The sequence below is a fragment of the Ambystoma mexicanum genome, chromosome 1p (assembly GCF_040938575.1).
Source record: "Ambystoma mexicanum isolate Mex_15411 chromosome 1p, UKY_AmexF1_1, whole genome shotgun sequence".
NCBI lineage: Eukaryota > Metazoa > Chordata > Amphibia > Caudata > Ambystomatidae > Ambystoma > Ambystoma mexicanum.
The window spans coordinates 1,486,902,719-1,486,926,250 of NC_090921.1; the positions used below are offsets into that span (position 1 = coordinate 1,486,902,719).

Here is a 23,532-nt window from a genome sequence, read left to right on the forward strand (position 1 = left end):
TGAGCTGTCATTGCTGGATGTAAAACGATCTGATAATCATCCCATGGCGGGATTTCTGAAAGCCATGTTTCTTTGAATGCTACAATGTCAAAGGTATTTACAATATTGTTAGAACCATCCATGAGGTGTACACATTCACATATGTTCCATATGGCTAAGCGGACACAATATGCATGCTTTTGCTTGAATTGTTATGCTTGCACTTTGCTCCAATTCTCTGAGAGATATAAGTTCTCAGATTCAGTATCTGCATATTGCATAATGTGGCGTCACCTCTCTGAACATGTAATTTGAAGAGGCAACACCATCGCCATTTCGGAGCCTGTTCTTCTTTTTGTTTTGCAAGATTGAGGTTAGTGGGGTCCTGTGAAATGACAAATCCCAAGGCAAAAAGATCCATCTTTGCTTTCTATATAGTATTCAAGACCCCTCCTGATTGTATCCACAATCTTATAATTGATAAGGCTTCATGAAATTTGAGAAGGAACAAACTTGCCTTGTTTTCAGACGACATACTGGTATATATCACGCACCCAGAGACCTCGGTTCCAGAACATACTGTGTCCATAGAAGAATATGGGAAACTATTGGGTTTCAGAATGCACTTGAAATAACAGTGGTCTTACCCCTATCAGACACTGCCCTCTCGAAACTGAACCAGTCCAGGTATCCAACTACAGCCCAAGAGTATTGGAGACAGAGAAGATTAAGAGTTAAAAGGTGGGGGGGCTTGGACAGAACACCTCCATTGAGGGAAATGTGCACAAATGCAGGGAGCTGAACATTGCATCTCCTGGTCAAACAATAACAAACAAATTCGACCCCAGGTTTCATTGCATTGCCCCTTGGAAGATTGGATCTCTGGCGTTTGGCGCCGTTGCGCCTGATCTGGGTGTTCCCAAACAGCCCTTTAAGATGAGTAGCAATACCCTGGAGATAGATGGGGAGGATAGATGGGGATGCCGATTTTATTCATACATTAATAATCAAGACAACACAAATAGTTTGTGAAAGTTTGTCTGTTTTAATGCCACGTATCTAAAACAGGGAGTACAACAAACATCAGCAATCGCTCGATACTCTGACTCTGCTTACTTCATAAAAGAATTGGGTTCCTATACCCATAACTGGTCATCATCGACGTTTTGACCTGCGTCATTACCAACGGTATCCTACATGGCAAACTACAAAAACCTAACAGGAGGTGGCATTGGTTCTAAGTGAATAACTAAGCAAAGGTTCCATATCTGTATAGAGTAACAGAAAGAGGTATTTGGATAGTTAACATCAGGTGGGGCAACTGAGACCTCCCCTAAAAATGGCCACTATGAACGTCATTAAATGTACGAAGTCCCATTGGCTACACACACTATAGGACCCCAAACTACGTGGTCCCCTACAATTGGTTGGCTTCTAACCTCCGTCAGTACTTTTCCACCTACGTTAGCAGTACACAGACTGAACAACCAGGTGCGGGTGAGCTCGTATTAGCTCCAGCTTCCCACCAATTAAAATATCATCCATCATCACCTCAATGGTCCAGTATCAATTAGTGCCTTGAAATTGGCCTTGAGCGTGTACTGTTCTCTGAGAATTTTTAAGGAGAATGGGCACTAGCCGGCTTCCGTGCGTAGGTGTGATCATCTCGTTCGTCCAACTTCCTTCTATCACGTGACTGGACACTATGAAATTGAGCCTTTTTGTGTATTTGATTTTATTTTCAACAGTCCTCTGACATCTTTTGTTTTTGCTTGACCTCTCTGAACAGGAGCTTCTGTTCTTTCACGTTAATTGTATCCAATGTCAGCCAATTTCAGTCTGATAAGACCTTGGCTTTCTTGGCTCAGTGAACTCCTTAGCTGAACTTTTATTCTGTTTAATTCAATTGCTTTTCTTAACTGCAGCACTGAAATGAGGCCTTCTTGCTTTGTTCGGTACTGCTTACATATGTAGCGTAAACATCCATCTTTTCTTAGTCCAAATGTCTATAGAGGTATATATGTATATGTTGGTGCTTGCCGTGGTCTAACTAGTTAAAAGCATGTAGCTAAATTCATGATTGATTTGATGCTTGCATTTCATTGCATCTGTTTCATTGCATTCTATTGAAGGAACGTGATCACACACAAACTAAAGAGTCTCACATCAACATCTGCAAGCCTACACACTGAAAGGAGCGAGATAATAACATGACTGCAGACCCGTCGTTCCCTCTTGAAATTGCTAACAAACTCCATCAAGGAATCACATTCAGCACTTGAGCTATTAGTTCAGAAATGCACAAACGGCACACGTGCGTGAGTCTGTATGGGTAAATCATTTTGGCAGCTTGAATCACTGGTACATTGCACAGGACATATTGCAGTCTCTCAAAAGCCTGGAGGCGCTTCTCCATCCATGCAGCCTTCTTCTGTTATTTGGCAATGTCATTTTAACCAGACGAGCCATTCTGCTGCAGTAGTGATTGCGACAGTTCTGACAGTATTCTGTGAGACTCAAGAAGGATCCCACTTGCCTCTGCTTTATGAGAAGCTCTCAATAAAGGATTGCCTCGATCTTGCACTCGAGAGGCTTAATCTTTCCTCCGCCAAACTCATGCCCACCACAAGCGAGGTTTGCCCCACTTTACGTCTAGAGGCCTCGATTGTAGGACTAGCCCGCTCCAGAGGTGGTGACACATCCCTGAAAGGAGCTAGATGTCCCCCCCAGATTGCACTGAACACTTTTGCATCATTCAGACTGCAACATCATTCACTAGCATCTTCAATGTGGCAAGTGCAGGCTTTTGGGAGGTGGCATGACCTTTAAAAAACACAGAACACCAGGCGTGGGTACTGCTATTTTCGTCTTGGTACACAGGGTAGAGGAAAGCTGTCAGTAACCTGGTGTGAAGTCAAAGATGCACAATAACCAGTTCCCCCTGCTTCATCTAAGAGCTCAAGAGCTTTCTGGAGGGGGTGAACATCTGCCACGGTCACAGTCAATCTGGCGTCACTGATGTGGCAGCCAGCATGGCACGACTGACCTACTGACTCAAAAAAAAGTCCAGCGTCTTCACAACTTGCACCCAGATTTATCGTTCTCGGACATGGAGGAGGTGTGACTTTTTTAACAGTGAACCTGCGCCCAGTGTACAGCAAACCCAAGCCTTTTCCTATCGGAAAATGTGAAAATACGACACAAAAGAGGCCAAGGATGCAGAGGCCTACCAGGAAATCTCCATAGTTACCTATAGGCCATCCCGCCCCTGTTTCTATCCCTTAATAGTGGTAGTTAGCCTGTAGGAGCTCAAGAAGAACTGACCAGCAAAGAAAAGTATCTTATCTTTCAGGGATTTGGGCTAAGCAGTTTAAACACATTTAAATAATAAATATATCACACAGTGGATCTGAGCCCCCACTGATAATCAAAGCAAAGAGTAATGCAGCTGTGATTGTTGATCTCCGTACTACAATCTACACAGGGACATTCTGAACCAATTGAGCGAGGCTACCGAATGAGTTGACAATCCAGTATGATGGGTATTTGAATAATTCATTTTCAAAAGTTGTTAATGCCACCGCCACTGCCAAGTGGTTGGCATTTTCTGGGCTGTCCAAGCTCCATTTTGGGCATTAGTTTGTTAGACTTTTTAGATTTGAAACTGTTAAAAATTGTAAGCTGATAAAATGGAATTATGCTTTTTAAAAGCCAAATTGAAACTAGTCAACCAAGTTAAGATGTCCAGACCAACTGTAAATCAATAGCACCAAGGCATGGGGGTCTTTAGCTTTTAGGACCCATCCAAGTCCAATCCGGAAAACCTCCAAGCCCACAAACCAAGTGCAGGAGAGGAAAAAGGCAAAAGCTGCTGGCCATATGGAGAGGCATTGCTGCAGCAACAACTGAAACAAGGCTGTCTATTGTGGGGTGGCACAGTGGAGTAGATCTGGGTGGAGAGGCGTTGCCAGCACCGTGATGAACACTCCACCTGTCAAACTGGAGGGGAGAAGGTGGTGAAAAGTGGAGATCTGGAATGGCAGGGCAGGGGTGCAGGCTCCCGAGGAAGTAAGGGGCGAGAAGAGGCAATATTTCAGCATAATACATATTGGTGAGTGGGAGCTGTAAGGGCGGGCATCAAGGAGGGCAGAGGAGGGCAGTGGAATGCAGAGGGCCGATGTAGTTATCCAAAACCTTTGACCTGACCCAGGTGTCAATGACAGGATAACGTCTCGACTACCTGTAGGTCTTTTCCAGTCCATCGTGATGTGTCTGGCTATGGGTACGCCGAGACGTCGTTATGTGAAATGGGCAATTAGGTCAGCAGCCCCAGGATGATGAGTACATGGTTATGCTGGGCCAATTCCCCACACTTGGCTGCTTCCCCCGATTTACGTGATGCAAGGACGGAGCAAACACTTGCAGGGGTCGCTGGCTGGTCGTACATGTATGAACTCTGCCGATGGAACCGGGTGGGCTGGCGAAACAGGAATCAACTGGAAAGACAGGTAGGCTGAGGACACGTAGATCACAGCAGCAGGTAGGCAGATGGACAGGGCAAGCAGGTAAAGAGGTAAGCTAATGAAACAAGAAGGGAGCGCAGGGCACAACTTGACACAATAGGTAAAAGAGGTAAGGAGGCGAAATGGGACAGCATACGGTTAAGGGAAAGGCAGATGAGAAGTCGGACGGGGAAAAGGATCCAACAAAAAGGAAACGTAGGGATGATATTGGTCACCAGAACTGCCAAGTGATTCATTCTTCCATGGCCTTATTTCCTCAATGTTCACTGATGCAGGAGTCATGCAAACTGGCCAGCATGGCTTTCCAAAGAACAAATGGTGGGACATGTAGTTTTCCTTGGTGAAATAACAGGACGTCCTTTATTACTCGATCTTGTGTTTGCAGCAGAGTCAGAAAAGCTGAATCTTGGGTCGTTTCTTCTTAGATGCAACAAAGATATGACTAGTCAATTCGTAGGAAAGGTCTTGTTGAATCAAAAATCCTAGATATATGACAGTCATTAAGAAGTTTGCCAGTAACCGGTGGGTGCTACTGGTAGGTTACCGGTAGACTCGCCTTACCGTTACCAGCGCCTTGTAAGGACTTGAGGATGCCACCAATGAGGGGCAGAGGATAACAATCTTTGACTGTGATGTCATTTAACTCATGATAGTCCTCAAGGTTTCCACTTATTTGGGCACAACGAAAAGCACTCTCCCAGTGGATGATTTAGACATGGTAATGCTTCCTTTTCCGAGGCTTTCCTGTATGCGCGTCAGCTGTGCCTTTCTCTTGTTTGGTGTCAAGGAATAAATACGCCCATGAGGTATCCTAGCATCAGGAATGAGATCAATGCCACAGTCATATGAGTGGTGAGGAGGAAGGGGTATCTCTTCAGGTTCTGTAAAGACTGATCCAGGTCATGGTATGCCTCTGGGATTCCCTCTAAGGTGCATATTTGGATGGTGTTGTCTACAATGGGCAGGTGTACCTCAGGAGACACTATAGAAGGATTGCAATACATATGTGCACATAAAGTCGAAACAAAGATGATACCATGCATTTCAGAAATGATGTACAGGCCAAAACAATGAGTTCTCGATGTCATAGATGTGTAAAAGTAATTGTCTATGACTTCCAGGGGAGTAGTCCTTTGTTTGTCCAAGCCCGTTAAGTATCTGAGCCCACCAATTTCACTGTAGAAAGAGAACTGGCAGATTATCAGGGCCATCAAAGAGACAGCTGCCATTGGTTTGTCCCAGAGGAGGCTTTGAGATGTGCCTGGGCCTGTTGTTACCCTAATCTGTCAACGATGGAGTCACGTCTCGCCTGTATATCTGTATGTCTTTTCAGGTCCGGCGTGATGTGTCTGGGTCAGGGTACAGTGAGACGTTCTTATGCAAAAAGGGAAATTGCATCAGCAGCCCCAGGAGAATGAGCACCTGGTTATGCCTAGGCCAACTCCCTGCTCCATGCGTCTGCTTCCTCTGATTTACATGATGCGAGTACAGTGAGAACACTGGCTGCGGGAGCTCTCTGGCTGTAGATGATTGAACTTTGCTGGTGGATCCGAGCTGGCTGGTGAAACAGGGATTAGCTGTTAAGGCAGGTAGGCTGAGGACAAGCAGGTCGCAAAGGCAAGCAGGCAGATGGACAGGGCAAACAGGTAAGGAGAGATAGGCTGGTGAAACAAGAAGGGAGAGCAGGGCACAACTTTGCACAATAGGTAAAAGGGGCGAGGAAATGAAATGGAATAGCATACGGGTAAGGGGAAGGGAGAGGACAGGCAGGACAGAGAGAAGCAGGCAAGGGCCCAACAGAAAGGACTAGTGGGGATAATACTGGTAGGGGCAACACGTGAATCAGTGCTAAAAAGTATGGGACAGGAAATTAGAAAATCTCTCTGGTTGCAAAAGAGAAAACAGAAATCGGATAACTGACGGAGCACATTAAGACAAGCTCACCCATATGACAAAGGGTACAAATACCCTCTCAGGCCATGCACATTCTGGGGCAGTTGCTTTGGCAACCACAGAATGTCAATTGAACTTCACACGTGCGGAGCCCATGCAGCCATGCATGCAGCGCCATGAAGAACCAGCATCCACATTCCGCTCGGCCACCCAGCTGTGCTTTGTTCAGGCACCAAATCGAGTACAGCTGCCAGAATGAGTGCAACAGGTAAGTAACTGTATGTGTGTTTTCTGGTCTGTGAATGTTGCATATAGCGAGTCTGGTAGTGTGCTGTGTGTGTGGTATGAGTGTTACATGTGTTGTGTCATGTTGTGTGGTGTGTCTATTTTGTGTGGTGTGAGCGTTGTGCGTGGCGTGTCTTGTGTATGTTGGCTGGGTTGGCCAAATACATGACACCAGGCAGGTGCAAATGAGACATTTCAGGCATCAACTGGAATTTCTCAGAAATCCTGATTCTTGATTGACTGAGTAAAGTGGAATGTACTATAAAGTGTGCTAAATGGGCGCTTAACAACCCTTTCATGGTATGGGATGCTCAGGTTGTTTTCCTTCAGGGCTCATATCTAGCAACTTCACCCAAGACCGCAGGGCTTTATCATTTTCTTTCTTAGTCCAATCTATGTGTTGTCTACCATCTCTGCAATCAGCCTTTGTGATTCACATGAATCCAGTCCTGCTTCAGATCATCCAGCTGTGTCTTCTACTCATACAGATGTACTGAACTCGAATCGCAATTGTCTAAGGCAGTATGCTTTCAGTTCTGCAGCAATCCTATCCTTTAGATGCCTCGTCTCTCATCGGATCATGGCTCATGGTTTGCTTTGCTCCCATCTGGAAGGATCAGGTGACCAAGAGAAAATAAATGGGCAAAAGAAGTTGAAGCCTAGCCACAGGAAGGCACAATGAAGTAGGTGATTCCTTACAAGATCATCTGTTTTCCTCATGATTCTGCTCTAAGATGTCAAACACTCCGTTTATGGGCTCGTAGTCGCATGTCATCAGTACATCTGGATGCTGTGGCATTGGTCATTGGTGCTGTAGGGATCCCCTGGACTCTACTCCAAAGTAGAGAGAGGAGTAAGAGGTAAAGTCAGGTGTTAGAGCAGGTAAGCAGCAGCAGAGGGCAGTCCATGTTGTAGGGCTATGGGGCAGAGCATTCAATCCAGTGCAAGGCCAATTCAAATGATTGTGGGGAATACAGTAGGGTTCCCAGCTGAAAAGCTTCTTGGTTCCGAAACATCTTCTCTCCCAGCATGTTGGTCACTCTCTTGAGCAGAGCTGCCAAGCACACTAAATGTTTTACTCCTTGTCCTCGGTCAGTTCTCAGCTCCATGAGCTCAGTGATAAATAACTGTGATCCCACCTACATCTGGGTGTACTGTAAAGAAATTGGTCCTCTGGCTATTCTTAGTAGTCCCTGAAGTAGTTTACATCCATGCATGTTTTCCCACATATGGGGCACACAATAACATGAGAAAAGTATTTTTCTGTGAAGGCTTTCATATTTTTGAGATGCTTGCTTATCCTACCAAGAGGAAGGTTGGTGAGTGTCCTGGAGCAGAGTGGGAATACAGAACAGATAGATTAGTAACTCATTAGAGTGTCTTCAATCCCAAACTCCCAGAGCAATGTGTATTGTCCCCATGGGACAAAAATACATTTTCCAATGAAATGCTTCTGCGCAGATTGTACTGAACACAATTGCTAACACAAGTCGCATACCAGACTAACTTTCTAACTCCTCAAGACAGTCAGGGCTGTAGTCAGCAAGGGACTGATTAATTGATTTGATTAATTTATGTAGCGATAATGGCCAGGCAGACTAAACTACATCTGAGTGCAGATGTTACTGGAGCTAATTTTGGGAAAGAGACAAGTCTCTAACTTCTTACAAAACAGAATGAAAGAATCATTAGATCTAAGAGCTGTCGGAAGAGGTCCTGAGACAAGGGCTATCACGGATTACCATCTGGCAAGAGTGGAGAATAATATTAATAATTCGTTTTGTATTTAGCTCTTTCATCTAAAACACTTTACATAGGACATATCTACATACATTACTAGTATTACCAAATCGTAACTGGTACTTAATTATTTACCTCGGAAGGATGAAAGGCTGAGTTTGCCGGGATTTGAATCTGCGACCTGCAGGAAGGGAAATCTGCTAGATGCCCCTTTTATAAGCTCTATTTCAAAAGCATAGTGCCCACCTTTGCCCTGCTACATCAGTAGCCTGATCTGCAGTGCCTGCTCTACAGTGGTACAGAGCAGGTTCAGAGGTCACAGGGACCCGATTGACAGCTGCAGTGACAGTCAAGTCTTTGCAGTGTGGGGCTGCATGTAAGATAAGCACATGTGTTCCAAAACCCTATAATTATGGGTCCACTGTCCTGGTGACACATTAAACTTTAAATATAAGCCATACCGGAGTTAGAGTATGGTGGATGGCATTCCTCATAATTTTTACAGCCACATCAAATTAACACCACACACGTGTCAGCTCTATTAGCCCAGTTTAGCTGTGGAAGGATTATGTGCATTTGCCCCAGTCTCTTTTCTGCTTTGAGCAAGATTGTAGTATTAGGTGTTGCCTCTTTGTTTCTTTGAGGGGGCACGTAACACCCTCCCCAGAGAGGTAGTCACTCCACACAAAGCTGTCCTGGGAACAGGAATAAAAGGGCACACCCATTCACAAATGGAGAAGACTCACACTGGGGTGCTGCATACCAGAATTGGCTTTGAGTCTATTGAGAAGGAAAGTGGGCAGGGTGAGTGTAGACAGAGGGAGCTCCTTACAGTTGTAGAAAGGTTCCACCATCTTGTTTCTCTCTGTCTCTATCTGTCCTTCCTGTCCCCTCCACTTTCCGTAGCACAAAGCACTTTGGATTTTATGTCAGAAGCCAAGTCAACTTATTCTAAGGACAGGGACTAGACTCCTAAAGTAGGGTAGGCTTTTGCCTTCAAAAGAAGGGGTCTCCTACTCCTTCTTTGATTCCTTTTGGAAAAAACGCCTAAGTAAGAATTCATTGGACCTCTATTGCGGAAGCAATCCTTTCCAAATCCCTCTGCCAGAGGTGAAATCTGAGTATCCAAGGCAAAGGAGAGCTCTGCCTCCTAACCATCCCCATGGCACATTGTGGACAACCTGCTGCTCAAACTAGACCTGCTTCTCTGCCAGTCCCAATGGTACAGATAACCTCTCTGTTTGAAGGATTCTTGCAGTTGTGTGCCAGCCTCCCCCATGTTTGGAGCCTGAGAAGAGGGACTCATCTTGTCCTGAGACCCTGAAGTGTGACTCGCAGCTACCAAGATCCCTTTGTTTTCGTGATTCTAGCTTGTTCAAGCCAGACGAGCCAACCGGACCCTCTGGTGTTGCCTATGGCACTCTACCAATATACAAACTGCTGTGTTGCATCTTTTGAACCATTTCACTGCCGCACCATAGTAGCTGAGCATGTCACTGTCTTGGCTGGAACAAGAAGCCAAAGCTGCACTCGCGCCATACACACCGCTATTGAAACTGTCACCATCTTCGTTGTCGATCTTCATCGACAATCAGCCAGACCCTGTGGGATTCATAGAAGTGCAACCTTTGAACAACACATTGAACCCACCAGCTCAAACTGCACATCCAGTCACCAGCATCTTTGCTGTCACCCCGACTGTTGAACCGACCCTTGTGGCCCTTACTTTGTTGAGCATCTCCACAAACTACAGTGAGCCTCAGTTTGACACAGTTGTATCCCAAGAAGAGTCTGCCACCTGTCTAGCTCAAACCAACCGTTCATTTGGCAGACCTCATTTCGAACCACTGGAAGTATCACGTCACGCATTGACCTGATCCAGTGGTTACCAAACGACTCAATCTGCACCTCAGATGATCAGGTTCACAGTTTCAAACCATTTCCAGAGCTTGTCTGAAACTGCTGAACTATCAGACGCTGACCTTAACCAGCATTTACCGCAACTCGAACCAGACCCGATCTTCCAACCAACCCTGCTGGGCCATCCGAGCTGCATCGCTCAAGCACTGCACTTGAACTGCTCTGAGCTACTGCTTTGCACCACCTCAATGCCCGCTCCCCACTGCTGCACCCGAACGTGGCCCAATTGGCTTGCACCAAGGAGCCTGGTTTGATGCTGGTGAACCGTCAAGAACCACTGCAAGGTATTAAGGACAAATGACTGCCCCCATGGTCCTGTTCTGGGGCCTAGAGAATTGTTAGGTCACTTAAATCCCTTTTTGCACCAATACATACATTTTTTAGAAACATTGTGGTTATTATTGAATTTCACTGATGATTCATTATAGCATCTTGCTTTCTTTTACTTTTTCTGTGTTCTTTCCTCGGGTGGGTTTTGTGTAGTGTTTTCTCTTTAGTTATTCTTGCAGGTGTGCGTATATTTTATTTTATAGAACTTATTCCCTTTATTTTGGACTGTTATGCTTGCTGTTTGGGTTGCTACTGTTTCAGATTCACTCCCCCTTGCGAGTATAGTCTTCCCTCAATCCACATTAACACAAAAGGAAAACAAGGTATATCTCTTACCTGTGCCTGTTTTACCTTTATGATCAGATCACTCTTGTTTTGTAGCAGTTTGAGAGCTGAGTAGACAGTTTATCCGCTACTCACCCATGTACTCCTGCAGGGCCGTAATCATTCCATCACAAGAGACAACCAGTGAAAATCGCCTATCATGTCTAGTAAGGTAATGCGAGGAGGGCACTGCCAGATTGGTGAGAAGATCGAACGTAGCAAGTAGGACGACAAAATGACATTCTATTGGCTTGGTACATCCTCTGGATGCATTTCCATACAAGAAGAATAAGCTTGAAAAGGATTTGGGCACCTTGCAGAGTAATCTAACTGCCTTGATTTGGGCAACCTGTAAACATGAAAGTTGTTGCTCAAGAATGCTAACTAAACTGGTATTTGAGTCGTCTAATTTGGAGTTGACCAATGCACTTTCGACAATCAGCAGTGGGGATAAAAGGTAAGATGGATCAAAGCATTCGAAGGTGGAAATTAACTGATTCTACAATCTTGGCCACCTTGGTTTCACAGCTGAGATTTGCCTTCCGATATCATTTTAGGATTTTTAACTAGGTTTTGAACGGGCCAGGAAGACGAAACAGGGAAGGATCAGGTGTCATATGCAAAGGATTTGTCAGCAGATGTTTAGGGCCCCCAAAAAATAAGTTCTGTTTTAGAAAGATTAAAATGCTATTTATTTGTGATCATGCATTGGTTAACTTCGGAGGTTCAATTAACACATCTCTAAGGGGAATCAGTAGAGTTGTTAATGAACATATAAATCTTGGTGTCATCAGAGTATGAGTGATAGGAAATAGAACATTACAAGAAAATAAATATGAGTGGAGAATATATATATATCAAATAATAGTGGAGACAAGGAAGAGCTCTGAGGCACTCCCCATAAAACTGGGATGGAATCAGAATAACAGCTACCGATTTTGAATGTAATCAGTAAGGAACGAATTGAATCATCTTAAGCTTCTCTGATATACACCAGCATCACCTGACAGCCTCATGAATAAAATGTCAAAATCAACGATGTCGAAAGCTTGGGATAAGTCCATTATGATGATGAGGGTGGTAGCACCGTCAACACTATATTTCAATGTGTTGTCTCAGTCCGCCAAGGAGGCTGTCTCCGTACCATGAGCTGGGTTGAAACCTGACTGAAAGATGTCAAGAAGATGGTGCTCTACATCATGTTCTTGTAATTGTTAGGTCATCACAGTCTACTGAATTTTAGCAGGCCAAGGTAAGCCAGCAATTGGATGATAGTTCTGTTGCATACTAGAGTAATGGTGTAATAGTTGAGACTTTAGGGCTCTTGGGTACAGTCCATTGAAAGGTAACACAATTAGATAAGAAATATGTCTGAGCATGAGAACGGCTTGCTGGAATGAAATCAGAGTTATAGTTTGTGGCTTTTAGGGTCCAAAGATATGATAGAACCAGGACTGAAGAGGTATCGTAATAGTCAAAGATGACTACATTAGAGATTGGTTTGGAAATAATGGAATCCTTACACAGCTTGGGCCGTCTAAATGTTTCTCCATCCAAAGAATTGTATCAGAGAAAAATGTATTACACTCTTTAGCCAACTCCACAGATGGGTGAAGTTATGTATGGGCACAGAGAGGAGGGTTCACAACATGTTTAGTGTATCAAACTGCTTCTTTGGTTTATTGATAGCACTGTTAATGAGATTCTGAAAATGTAATGATTTTCCCATGAATATAGACTTTTTCTAAGTTTGCAGGGATGAGTCATCTCTCTTCTTTCACTTGGCCGTTTCTTTTTCTGCATTAATATACATTTAGTTTACATATTGAAGCAGAATACCAGCAATTATTATGTTATTTAGGTATCTGGCTGTTAGAGGGCCAATATGACTGCATACACATTGAAGGTTCTGCATATTAGTAGAAAAATAGTAATTACACTGGGTATTGAGACGGCAGGGAACTAAGGCTGGAATAGAATCTTGCTCAGAAATCTTGTTTAGGTACTTCTTGTTGCATAGAAGGACATAGGTGAGACAAGAACGGGCCGAGCCAAAAGGCAAACAATCATGCATAATGATTGGACGAGGAAATAAGATTGGTGTCAAGAATATTGATGGGGGAAGAGACAATAAATAATTTATCTTGGGTCTGAAAAATCTAAGTACGTTTTATGATATCTCGGTCATCAGGAACGGTATGCCAGATATTGAAGTCCCCAATAAGAAGGAGTCTGGAATTATCATGAGCTTTAGAAACAAGAAAGTAATTCAAGCTATCAAAGAACTTGTGTGAAGGCCCAGGAAGATGATAATGTAGAATACCTTTAAATGAGCATACCAGGGAGAGGCGCACATCAGACAAACACACTTGGGAAGATTCATCCCAATCCACGTTGACACATATAGTTGTAGGCCAGCATGATTTATGGGTATCGCAGTGAGCTTTTTTTTATCTGAAAATCGCGGGGCTTTAACAGATGGAAAATCAAGGGAGACCCATCAGTAAACCTGGTTTCAGTGATAAACCACATTCCCAAGACAAATGGCCCCCATTACATGTTTGGTGGTATCCCACCAGTAAATTCCGTGGGATACCACCGAATGCTAATACCGTTACCGGCACCTGATCTGCCAGAATTAACGTCAGATTACAGGTGCTGGCAATGGTAAATTAATCCCCATTTCAAGGAGTACATAAGACTCCATTGGGGATTGCCGGTATTACTGGCACCGGAGATAACGATGCCGGTAACACCAGCTGTTTTTTGCTGGTGGGGTGGCTGACCTACCTCCAGTTCTTGGCTGGAGAGAAATCAGGCCACTCCACCGGCAAACATTTAGTTTGGTGGTGTGGGAACAGTAGCAGTAACGCAATTACCACCACTCTTTTCACCGGATTATCATGTTTAAGGAAATCTACCACCACCAAGGCATTACCCACTGAAGATCTTACGCTAAGTCATGCTGCCCATAGTTGTTGGGGGCTGATCCACCCACCTGCATATTAAATGCTAGATTGGAGGTGTAAGCCCACTAAATAGTGTAGGTTTGAATCTTATTGAGGGCTCTGAGAGTCAATGAGCCATTTTTGTTACTTAAATTTAAAAGAGATTCAGAAGAATATGATCATATCATGAAAAAAGTCAAATAGACACAGTAGGTGGAGGAAGAAAGGCCCAGACAGAAAAGTCTCACCATATTGATAAATAAAGGGGGATGTCCTGCGCAAGGCATGGAATGCTAATCGAGCCTGAATAGACCTAAACAGACACAAGTCTTTTAAGGCTTGAGATGCCTTCTAATGATGCCACAGGTAACGACAGGGAAAGGGCCAGCGCAGGTCTGAACCTGAAAAATAATGTAAAGCGCGCTGAGCCAGGGGCTCGTTGAAGTAGTGGCAATGCAGCAACCATTTTCAATAAAGTGCAACTAGTAAGAGTGAAATAGTAATAACAGGGGTAACAAGAGGTATACAAATAATGTCCAAATAATTAAAAGGTCTACAGCAAATTCATGACAAGTCTAGAGCAATCCGTAGAACACATTTAAAATGTCATTAAATCAAATGTAAGCAACTAAATTATGCAAATTTCAGAATTGAGAATTGTTTATGACATAGCATGATCTAGGCACAGTGATTCAATCAGCTATTATCAACAATAACAATTAAATTGCAAACAGCACCCAATATGCAGTCAAACAAAATAAGCAAAACTCTCTCTCATTTCCATAAAAGACGGCATTAAAGGACTTCCCATGAACCATATTCCAAATAAGCAATATGATCAAGTCCCCATAAGTCCCCACATTGCATTTCACATATTCAGCTAAAAAAGGTGGAGTTTCGAATGATCGCAATATTTCATGACAAACCATGTACTTTCAAGAAATGCAACAGAGATAAATTGTTGGGGTAAAATGCCAACTCCAGATATTCAGGAATCAGTGTAATGCAATTTGAACTGTTGATTAAAAGTAGCAAAAATATTGAAGAGTAATCTAATGCTAGAAGAAGCATAACAATATTTAATAAAACCTGATTGATCAATGTGTATACGTTTAGAAAGATACTTTTCTAGATCCCTTAACCCTTCTTGCTCTTGATGCTGGAAAAAGCGTTTGATTGTGTTTCTTGGACCTTTATGTTTCATTCCTTAAAATGGCATGGTTTTTCTTCTTTCTCCATGAACCTCATTCAAATGTTATACTCTTCTCCTTTTCAAATAAAGAGAGGTACACGTCAAGGCTGTCCTCTCTCGCTTTTACTATTTAACTTAGCATTAGAACTTCTTCTACAAACTATAAGATCAAATACTAACATAAGTGGTATTCTCATTAAAGATTTAGAATTTAAGATGTCTGCTCATGCAGATGATATTTTACTTTATCTTTCTAACCCTGTCTCTTATATACAATAATTAATAACTACCATGCATGATTTTTCTAGATTTTCCGGTTACAAACTAAACCTGGACAACTCAGAAATGATGCCCCATATGTGCAAGAACCCGATCATCATCCAGAGGAAGACATTAATGTTGGAACTGTATTAAAAGCACTGTAGCATGGAATCTTCATTTGGTGACTACAAATCAGAAGCAACAGAACCAGTTAATGACAAATTACACGTGGCAGAGGACAAGTGATGGATGATGTAACAGAGAAAAGTAGGCTTTGTTACGGATGAAACCACAATATTTTCAGATGTGGAAGTAAACACAGTAAAGAGCGACAACAGCAAAAATATCACCAACCACCAACCCAGCATGCTACTTGCTGCACAGACTACTAGACACAATATTTACCAAAAAGGGTATTTATAATTGATGGACATTGACAAAATGATTATCCAAATGAAATGTGGAACATAAATGTCTTTTTAAGATTATGTTTCGTCACTTTACTAACACCCTCACTTTATCATGTTTTGAAATATTTGGGTAATTATTTTTTGTGTGTATGTAAACACAATTGATGCATACAGAATGGCATACATAGTGCCTGCATAGGGGTTAGACATGTTTTTTTTTGTTGCAATCTGGTCTTAAGTGTTTTTTCCATGAAAAAAAGAATTGGGTCTCGAGAAAACTGAGGTGGTCAGAGCATTTAAATATCACAAGCTTCTGATTGCTGATTAATGTCTTTGGAAAACACATCAGAAAGCAGACTCTAATGGGGCCGTGCGGAAAAGGGCTGCCTGGAGTAGTGGCCTCTGGTCTACAGCACCCGGGTTTATCTGATCACGACCTAGAAGGTAAACATGTAGTATCATATGGAGCTGAACTGTGGGCAACAAGAGATCTAACCTGGCTGGATAGGCTACATTGTCTGGCATGTGGTACTCTACTATGATGACCGAAATGTACTCCAATACAGTATTATAGAACAGATTTGGTATTTTTTCTATTTTGGTTCTACCCAAAAGTACAATGGAAATACAGTATGTTAAAATCAAATCTCTGTTGGAAATACAATATTGACAACATTGAAAAACTGTTAAAGAATCTGTGAGATGGTATGTTGAACTTTGCAAATCATCCCTGGGACAAATGTATATCGTCAGCATGATCAAAGGTCGATGGAATGTTTGGAATGTTGGCAAATAAAGGACATAAACATTATGAGGATACAGTCTGATAAACACAATACTCTTTATCTGAAGACTAAGGTAGATCAATGTATTTGAGGAAATTAACACGACAGCTGAATATGTTACAATATGTTACACCTTCCTAGCTGTATGAAGCTTAGATTAAATCTACTTGACTCAGGGGAAGTACTAAAGTAGGTGCAGTAAATAGAGCACCCAATTAGAAAGGATCTGCAGAGTATGCAAGGAGCTATCAAGGGGCGAAAGGTCAACCTTATGATTGTGTGTTTGATTGTGTGTAGTGGTCTCAGTGAAGAAAAAAACATTACTTTGGTAGATTTGCCATGTATGACTCTGCTAATGAGATGGTGGTTTTCTGGCTGAGATGCTTGACAGGGAATAAAGCATACTTCTGTAGAGTTACATTGCAATTATAGAATAACATACAGATTCAAGTGTATTTTAGCCCTCAAAAAGTGTACTCGTTAAAAAAAAAAAAGATATCAAATAAGATAGGAAGCTATTGCATTGTGTTTGGTCATGGTTGGGTGATTTATAATTCATAATGTGTATTTACACATGGAGATCGTTATTGACCTCCTCTCAGCCAGGTAGAATATACAGAGTGCAGTCAATAACTACTGTTATTGACTGCATTTTGAACATTCTCCCTTCAAAAGCAGACAGGGGAATAAACAATACAATTTACAAGCAAGATATGTTTCAACAAGATACCGCCTCTCTGGGAGGATCTTTGTTTCACTAGAACATTCAATTTAATGCATTAAAGAGAAAGCTAAGACAATGGGAAATCTGTTCACTTTCTTTTAGAGAAACCGTTTACTTTTACATTACGCCTAAGGTATGATCCTGTTCAACCTGTTCCAGTTTCACAATTTGAAATTAAAAGGCTAACATTTTACTTCACCACCAAAACACGTAAAACATGCATTGCACTTACCTTAATGTGCTAATAGCCTTGTAGACCTCAGGAAGGGTCAATACTGCTTAGGATAATGACCCTTTCCCAATGTATAGCCAAAAACAAAGGTGATAATGACCCCTCCCTCAGTTTATAGGCTATAATATAATTATCTAACTAGATAGATTTGTATGTTAATGAGCAGGTACATTGTGTTTGTGAGAACATTGAAGCTATTATATGTATGTCTACATATTACTTTAATGTAACTCATACCAACATTGCAAACATATTTCCATTGACCATAAACACCTTTGCTTCAACTCACTGGGGCCACTGTTAAGTGTTTGAGGTGCTGTACACTTCTGAAATGAACTTCAATAGAGAATAACTTGCACATTATCTTTTATTGCTCTGTTCTTTGTTTCTCTTTCTTTGTATTCTCTCTTTCTTTGGCCATGTTTAATTACTTTGAGTTCACAGATTCCTCATTGAGGCATGAAAGGAATGTATGAACGATGCATTAATTCAGGGATGAATCCACTATCTAAGAACATAGTCATGCATCCATCGTTCTTTTCCTCACTTTTCCTCACTTGCTCCCTGCCACCCTCTCTACTGTCCATCCACCTGACCCTGTAGTTCACCAATCCGAATATCTATCCAACCATCCACCCATCCATTCATCCAGTAAATTAGAACATACCAATCATTGCGAAGAGATCAGAATGGTAGACGGACCCCTCCTTATGTCGACTTTTGTCCAGGTTTGGCCGGTAGAGAACCCGTGAGACGATCAATCCAAAGTATGCACCAAAGGTGTGAATGGTCATGGATCCCCCAGCATCCTTTGCCTAAGTGGTATAAAAGAAGAGACACAAAGCAGCTAAAATGAGGAGCCCAAACAAACGAGCAGCCCATGACTATGGGCTTTCAAAATATGAGTACTTACAAGGTACCGCACCATTGCCCTTGATGCCCATCACTCCTGGCTGCCTAATATACTTTTGAATGCCTTGTTGTATTTATATAGTGCTGTATCCATAGGATGTCAGGGTTCTTCTATTGTACAATCAAGTGTTGAATGGTGAGAATGAGAGGAGAGACTCAGTGCATGTGATGAATAGTCAGACATGTAGTGCATTACTGTATGATGTCATATTGCCAGGATTTGTTTCACAGCTCCACAGGATGCTTTGCTGCAGTGATTCTCAAACACACCCTCCATGATTTTTTTTTATACTTTTTTTGCTCTTCATTTAACATATTATTCCAATTTTTCTTTCCTTTATGCAGAATATTTCCAAAGTCAACATGACAGTCAGATGTGTGCATTTTTTTAATTTTGATATTTTAGAGAAGAATACATTGTTCAAAATCAACCAGTGTAGGGCAGTTTTTGTGCTGTGTGATGGCTTGCAACAGTCATGCGGAGCTTACAAAAGAAAGCACGAGCATTAAAGTAACGCCAAAATAAATATTGGAATGGGATGTGTTCTACTGGCTGAGTGGCCAACTGGGGCATACGAACACTTGCTGTCTAATAACTGCTTTCTCTCTTAACCAAAGTTGCATGATCTTGCATATGTATATATATATATATATATATATATGATCAACAAAATCTGCGGGTGCTTAGATTATCCTTAGCAAAGGATAATATACATTATTTAGCAACTGCATATTAAGAAAAAGTAGAAAAATAGACAAAATATTTGCATTTCTTTTGAATCAGTTAAGTAAAGGGCATTGAAACATTGTCTGGTGTATTGCATAAAGATAAAAAAGACATAGCATTTATCAAGAGCAGTTCCACAGTCAGGGGTGGACTGGGAACTAAAAGAGGCCCTGCAAATCATTTTCCAAAGTGGCCCCATATTACACATTTTGTGCAAGCCCATCCGTTTTCCTATGAGAAAATTTGGAAATAAAATAGTTTAGCACACAAAAGAGGCCCAGGATGCAGAGGCTACCGCGACATCTCAAAAGTTACCTATAGACCAGTCCACCGCTCCATAAAGTACAGGAGAGAACTAGGATGGCTGATCAATGAAACGAAAGAGCTTTAAATTGCCCCAGAAATGTCTTTCTATTGTGTGGAAATTAAGTTGGTTCTGGACTACAGGACAACTACTGCACAGTTATTTCATTGATCACCCTGTGTTTGGAAGCAGAAGTTTTATTCCACTAAGTTGAATGCCTGGTTTTGCAATATAGAGGAACAGGTTCCTAAAGACAACATTAGGCTTCTTTCTTCGAAAAGAGATTGGCATTTATTGTACCTGGGGATGCACATAATAATTTCTAATGTATCAATACACTTAAATCATAGGCCTACAGTTGACCCTGCTAAATATGCCTTCCCTCAGGCCAATTTGATATTAACTTATTGGATGAGATGCCTTACCTTCCAGCTACCCTAGTCCTTGTCACACTCTCACTAATGAAGACTCCCTACCTTCCAGGCAGTAACCAACAAACTTGCCTAAACATTTCTGGAATTTTCCCTTTTATCCATAAGTAGAGTATGCCCTCAATCCCCCGATGTGTATTTTTAGTTTTGACTAGTCAGTGGTACTGAAAGTGCTACCTTTAAGCCAAAACTATTGTCATTAAGATAAGAGTTTTAACATAAGTGCTTCAAATAGGGCCTTTGAATGAGGGCCTCCAATGCTTTTCAAAGCAGATGACATATGAGGATGGATTTGTGTTGTTTGGCTATGTGTCCACCCACTTAATGCCCATTTCTAAGTTAATTCTATATGAGTTTCTGCCCATTCCCACCCATCTCCACACAAAACCACATCCCTTTTGCACTCTGTCCCTGCATTTGTATTGTGTGCTGAATTTGTGAGCCATTTTTTACTTCCAAAATGACAGGCGCCATATGTTAATGTTAATAAAACGTTGTTTGACTTTGATGCATTACAAAATATTTACTACAGCTTTTAAGTTATGGAATATATTTGAATGTATTTGGTATTAAAAATAAACAAGTTACTATAATAGCTAGGTTTTTTGTAATATGTCTCTGAAAATATTCATGTACTGATTTGTAGGTGTTGCTCAAGTGTATTGTGATGTAAACAGTACCTTAGTGTATGTTCAGTTAGTGATGTCAGTAGGATGTGATTCAGTCTATGTACAATTGAGCAATCTTTGGGCAACTTTTAGCCAAGATCTTTTTGTGTGAGTCTTCAGAGGGCTATGTGAAAAGACACCATGTTTTCCAAAACTGAACAAGAAGCGTGAACATTAAAAGAAGAATTACAACACGGTGAGCCTTGTTTACCTCTTCCTCTCCTTTCTCTGCCAGTGCACCCTCCCTTCCTCATCATGCTGAGGCCACTCATCCCCTGGTTTCGTGTGCATTTGCCAGCAGAACCAGGAGTGAAGGGACACAAGCAGCTAAGTCATAGTACTCTGCTGACACGGGATGAGCGTGCATTTTACTTTTCTCATGGTTCATGTAGCGCTTTCCTGTTGTGGGGACCCTGCAAGAATATTTTACATGCTTTTGCTACAAGAAGCTGCCTTCGGTAAAGGTATTTTTTGCATGGTGCAGTTGTTGTAGTAAAGCGTTTAATGGTGTCAATGGAGAAGAGATGTGACCTTGTGAGCACCTTAATGGCAGTGGAAAAAAGGACAAGTCTAGCTCCCGTATTCACCCTTTTTGTTAAGTGTGTAATCGTCAACAACACTTGATTTTCTTGTACACCGGTCGCTGTGACTGCCAACTGGTGGGGGCTTACTAAAAACAGAAAGTTGATATTAACATCTAGTTACCTGCTGGAGTTCATCCTGGCATGGGTGAAAGACTCACAGAAGAACAAGTTACTTAACCCTGGTAATGTTCTTTCGACTGGATGTTCCTCCCACATATTCCTTATCTTTTGATATTATCTTTTCCAGCTTCAGCTGCTTCGGAAAATATTTTTGGCAGAGGACGTTGTTCATCGATTGTATCAACTCGATGTCCCTCGAGGGCCTCCATCTTGAGGTCGATATTATCACCAGTATATATAGCATCTGCAGCGCCCCTTGGCTTTGGTTCTGTTTTTCCCGTGAATTCCTTTGCAGAATTACCCACATAGCATCATACTGTATCAGAGTCTAAAAGAGTGTAAAGTGTACATCTTGGACATTCTACTGTGGGGTAGGTTGGTAGGGGTGATGAGGAATACGTGGGAGGAAAATCCAGTCAAAAGAAAGTTACCAGGGCTAAGTAACTTGTTCTTCCAATGGATTGTGTCCTCCCACGTATTCCCCATCTTTTGATAGACTCCCAAAGCAGTGTTGGTTTTGGAGGCGGGAGTAAGAATGTTCAGAGTTAATATTAGTCATAGACTGAATTAAGGATTGCCTTCCCAAATCCTCCTTACTGAGGTTTTAGATGAGTCTAGACAGTATTGTTTAACAAAGGTATATATGGTAGACCAAGTGGCTGCAGCACAAATGTCCCTTATTGGCACCCCTCTTTGTATGGGACCCTCTTTGACCCCCATAGAATGGACATTTAGCCTTCTGGAGGGTCTTTCGCAGCTAATCCATAGCATTCTCCAATGCTCCGTATAATGCATCTGGACAGGGTTTGTTTTGTTACTGCTAGTCCTAATTTATGACCTGTGTATCCAACGAAGAACTGATCATCTTGACAAATTTTCACCATTCGCGAAATATAGAAACTCAGAGCTCTTCTTGGGTGAAGTCTCTTTAGCTTCTGCTCTTCCTTTCCAGGATGAGGGGGGGATAAAAGGTTGGTAAAACAATATTTTTAGATACATGGAATTCAGAGACAATTTTAGGTAGAAACCATGGTTTTACCTCTATAAGTAGTAAAAGGGGGTTTGCAAGAAAACGCCTGCAACTCGCTCACCCTGTGGGCTGATGTAAGAGCTACTAGAAAATGGTCTTCAATGTCAGAGGTTTTAATGGACACGAATGAAGAGGCTCAAAAGGAGCACACATGAGACATTTTAGAACAAAATTCAGTTACATCCTAATGAATCAGATTTGCAGTCTTTTTTTGGTAAAATTAACCTTTCAGGGCTACGGGGTGACAAAAAATTGATTCTTGAATCTAGGATAGATGTGGCTGAGGTTACTAATGCTATATTGCAATTAAAAGATGGTAAGTCACCAGGACCGGATGGGATTGTTTCAGAATTTTATAAAAAGTTTGTTGAGCAAATCTCGCCTATTTTGTGTGTTTTCTTTAATGATTTTTTAGATTCCGGAACTGTATGTGACTCGATGACTGAGGCAGGTGATTATTGTCATTCCTAAACCTGATAAAGATCACAATAAATGCAGTAATTACAGACCAATTTCATTGTTGAATATGGACTTTAAGATCTTTACGAAAATATGGGCGAATAGGCTTATGGTAAATATGGGTGATCTAGTGGATGAATCTCAGGTGGGTTTCATGGAAGATATGGATATGATAACATCAGGACTGTTTTGAATGTCATTGGGATGCATCATAATAAAAAATCAAAGGGGGTCATTGGGTTTTTTGATGGGGAGAAAACATTCAATAGGGTTAATTGGAGGTTTTTGAAATACATCTTATTAAAAATGGGCTTTGGACCAACCTTTATGCAAATGATAAAATGTATTCATTATGAGGTTAAAGCAAGGGTGACTGTGAATGGTTTAATGTCAGGGTCTTTTTCATTATCCAAGGGCACGCGACAAGAGTGTCCTCTGTCGCCTTTTTTGTTTGACTTGGCACTTGAACCGTTGGCTGCTTATATTAGGCAATGTGGAGAAATCAAAGGTTTATGTGTTGGAGGAGTAGAAGTTAAAGTTTTGTCTTATGTGGATGACATGTTGGTCCTATTATCTAACCCAGAACAATGTGGTGTGGTTCTGAAACAGATGTTTGAAGAAGTGGGTGAGCTTTCGGGTCATAAGATTAACTGGGACAAGACTCAGATTTTCCCAATGTCTAAAGAATGTAGTAAAGACATTCTGAAGGTGTGGAAGTGCAAATGGTCCGCTGAATGGGTTAAATATTTTG

At 41.8% G+C, this 23,532-nt stretch overlaps 1 protein-coding gene across 1 annotated transcript in view; it reads right to left on the minus strand.

Annotated features, from left to right (window-relative positions):
- RHBG (Rh family B glycoprotein) overlaps positions 1-23,532 on the minus strand; it is a 297,643-nt gene that overhangs the window by 137,338 nt on the left and 136,773 nt on the right. The window contains exon 4 of the mRNA XM_069607158.1: positions 18,214-18,361. Within this exon, the coding sequence (XP_069463259.1) occupies positions 18,214-18,361 (148 nt within the window). The remainder of the gene's footprint in view (positions 1-18,213; positions 18,362-23,532) is intronic.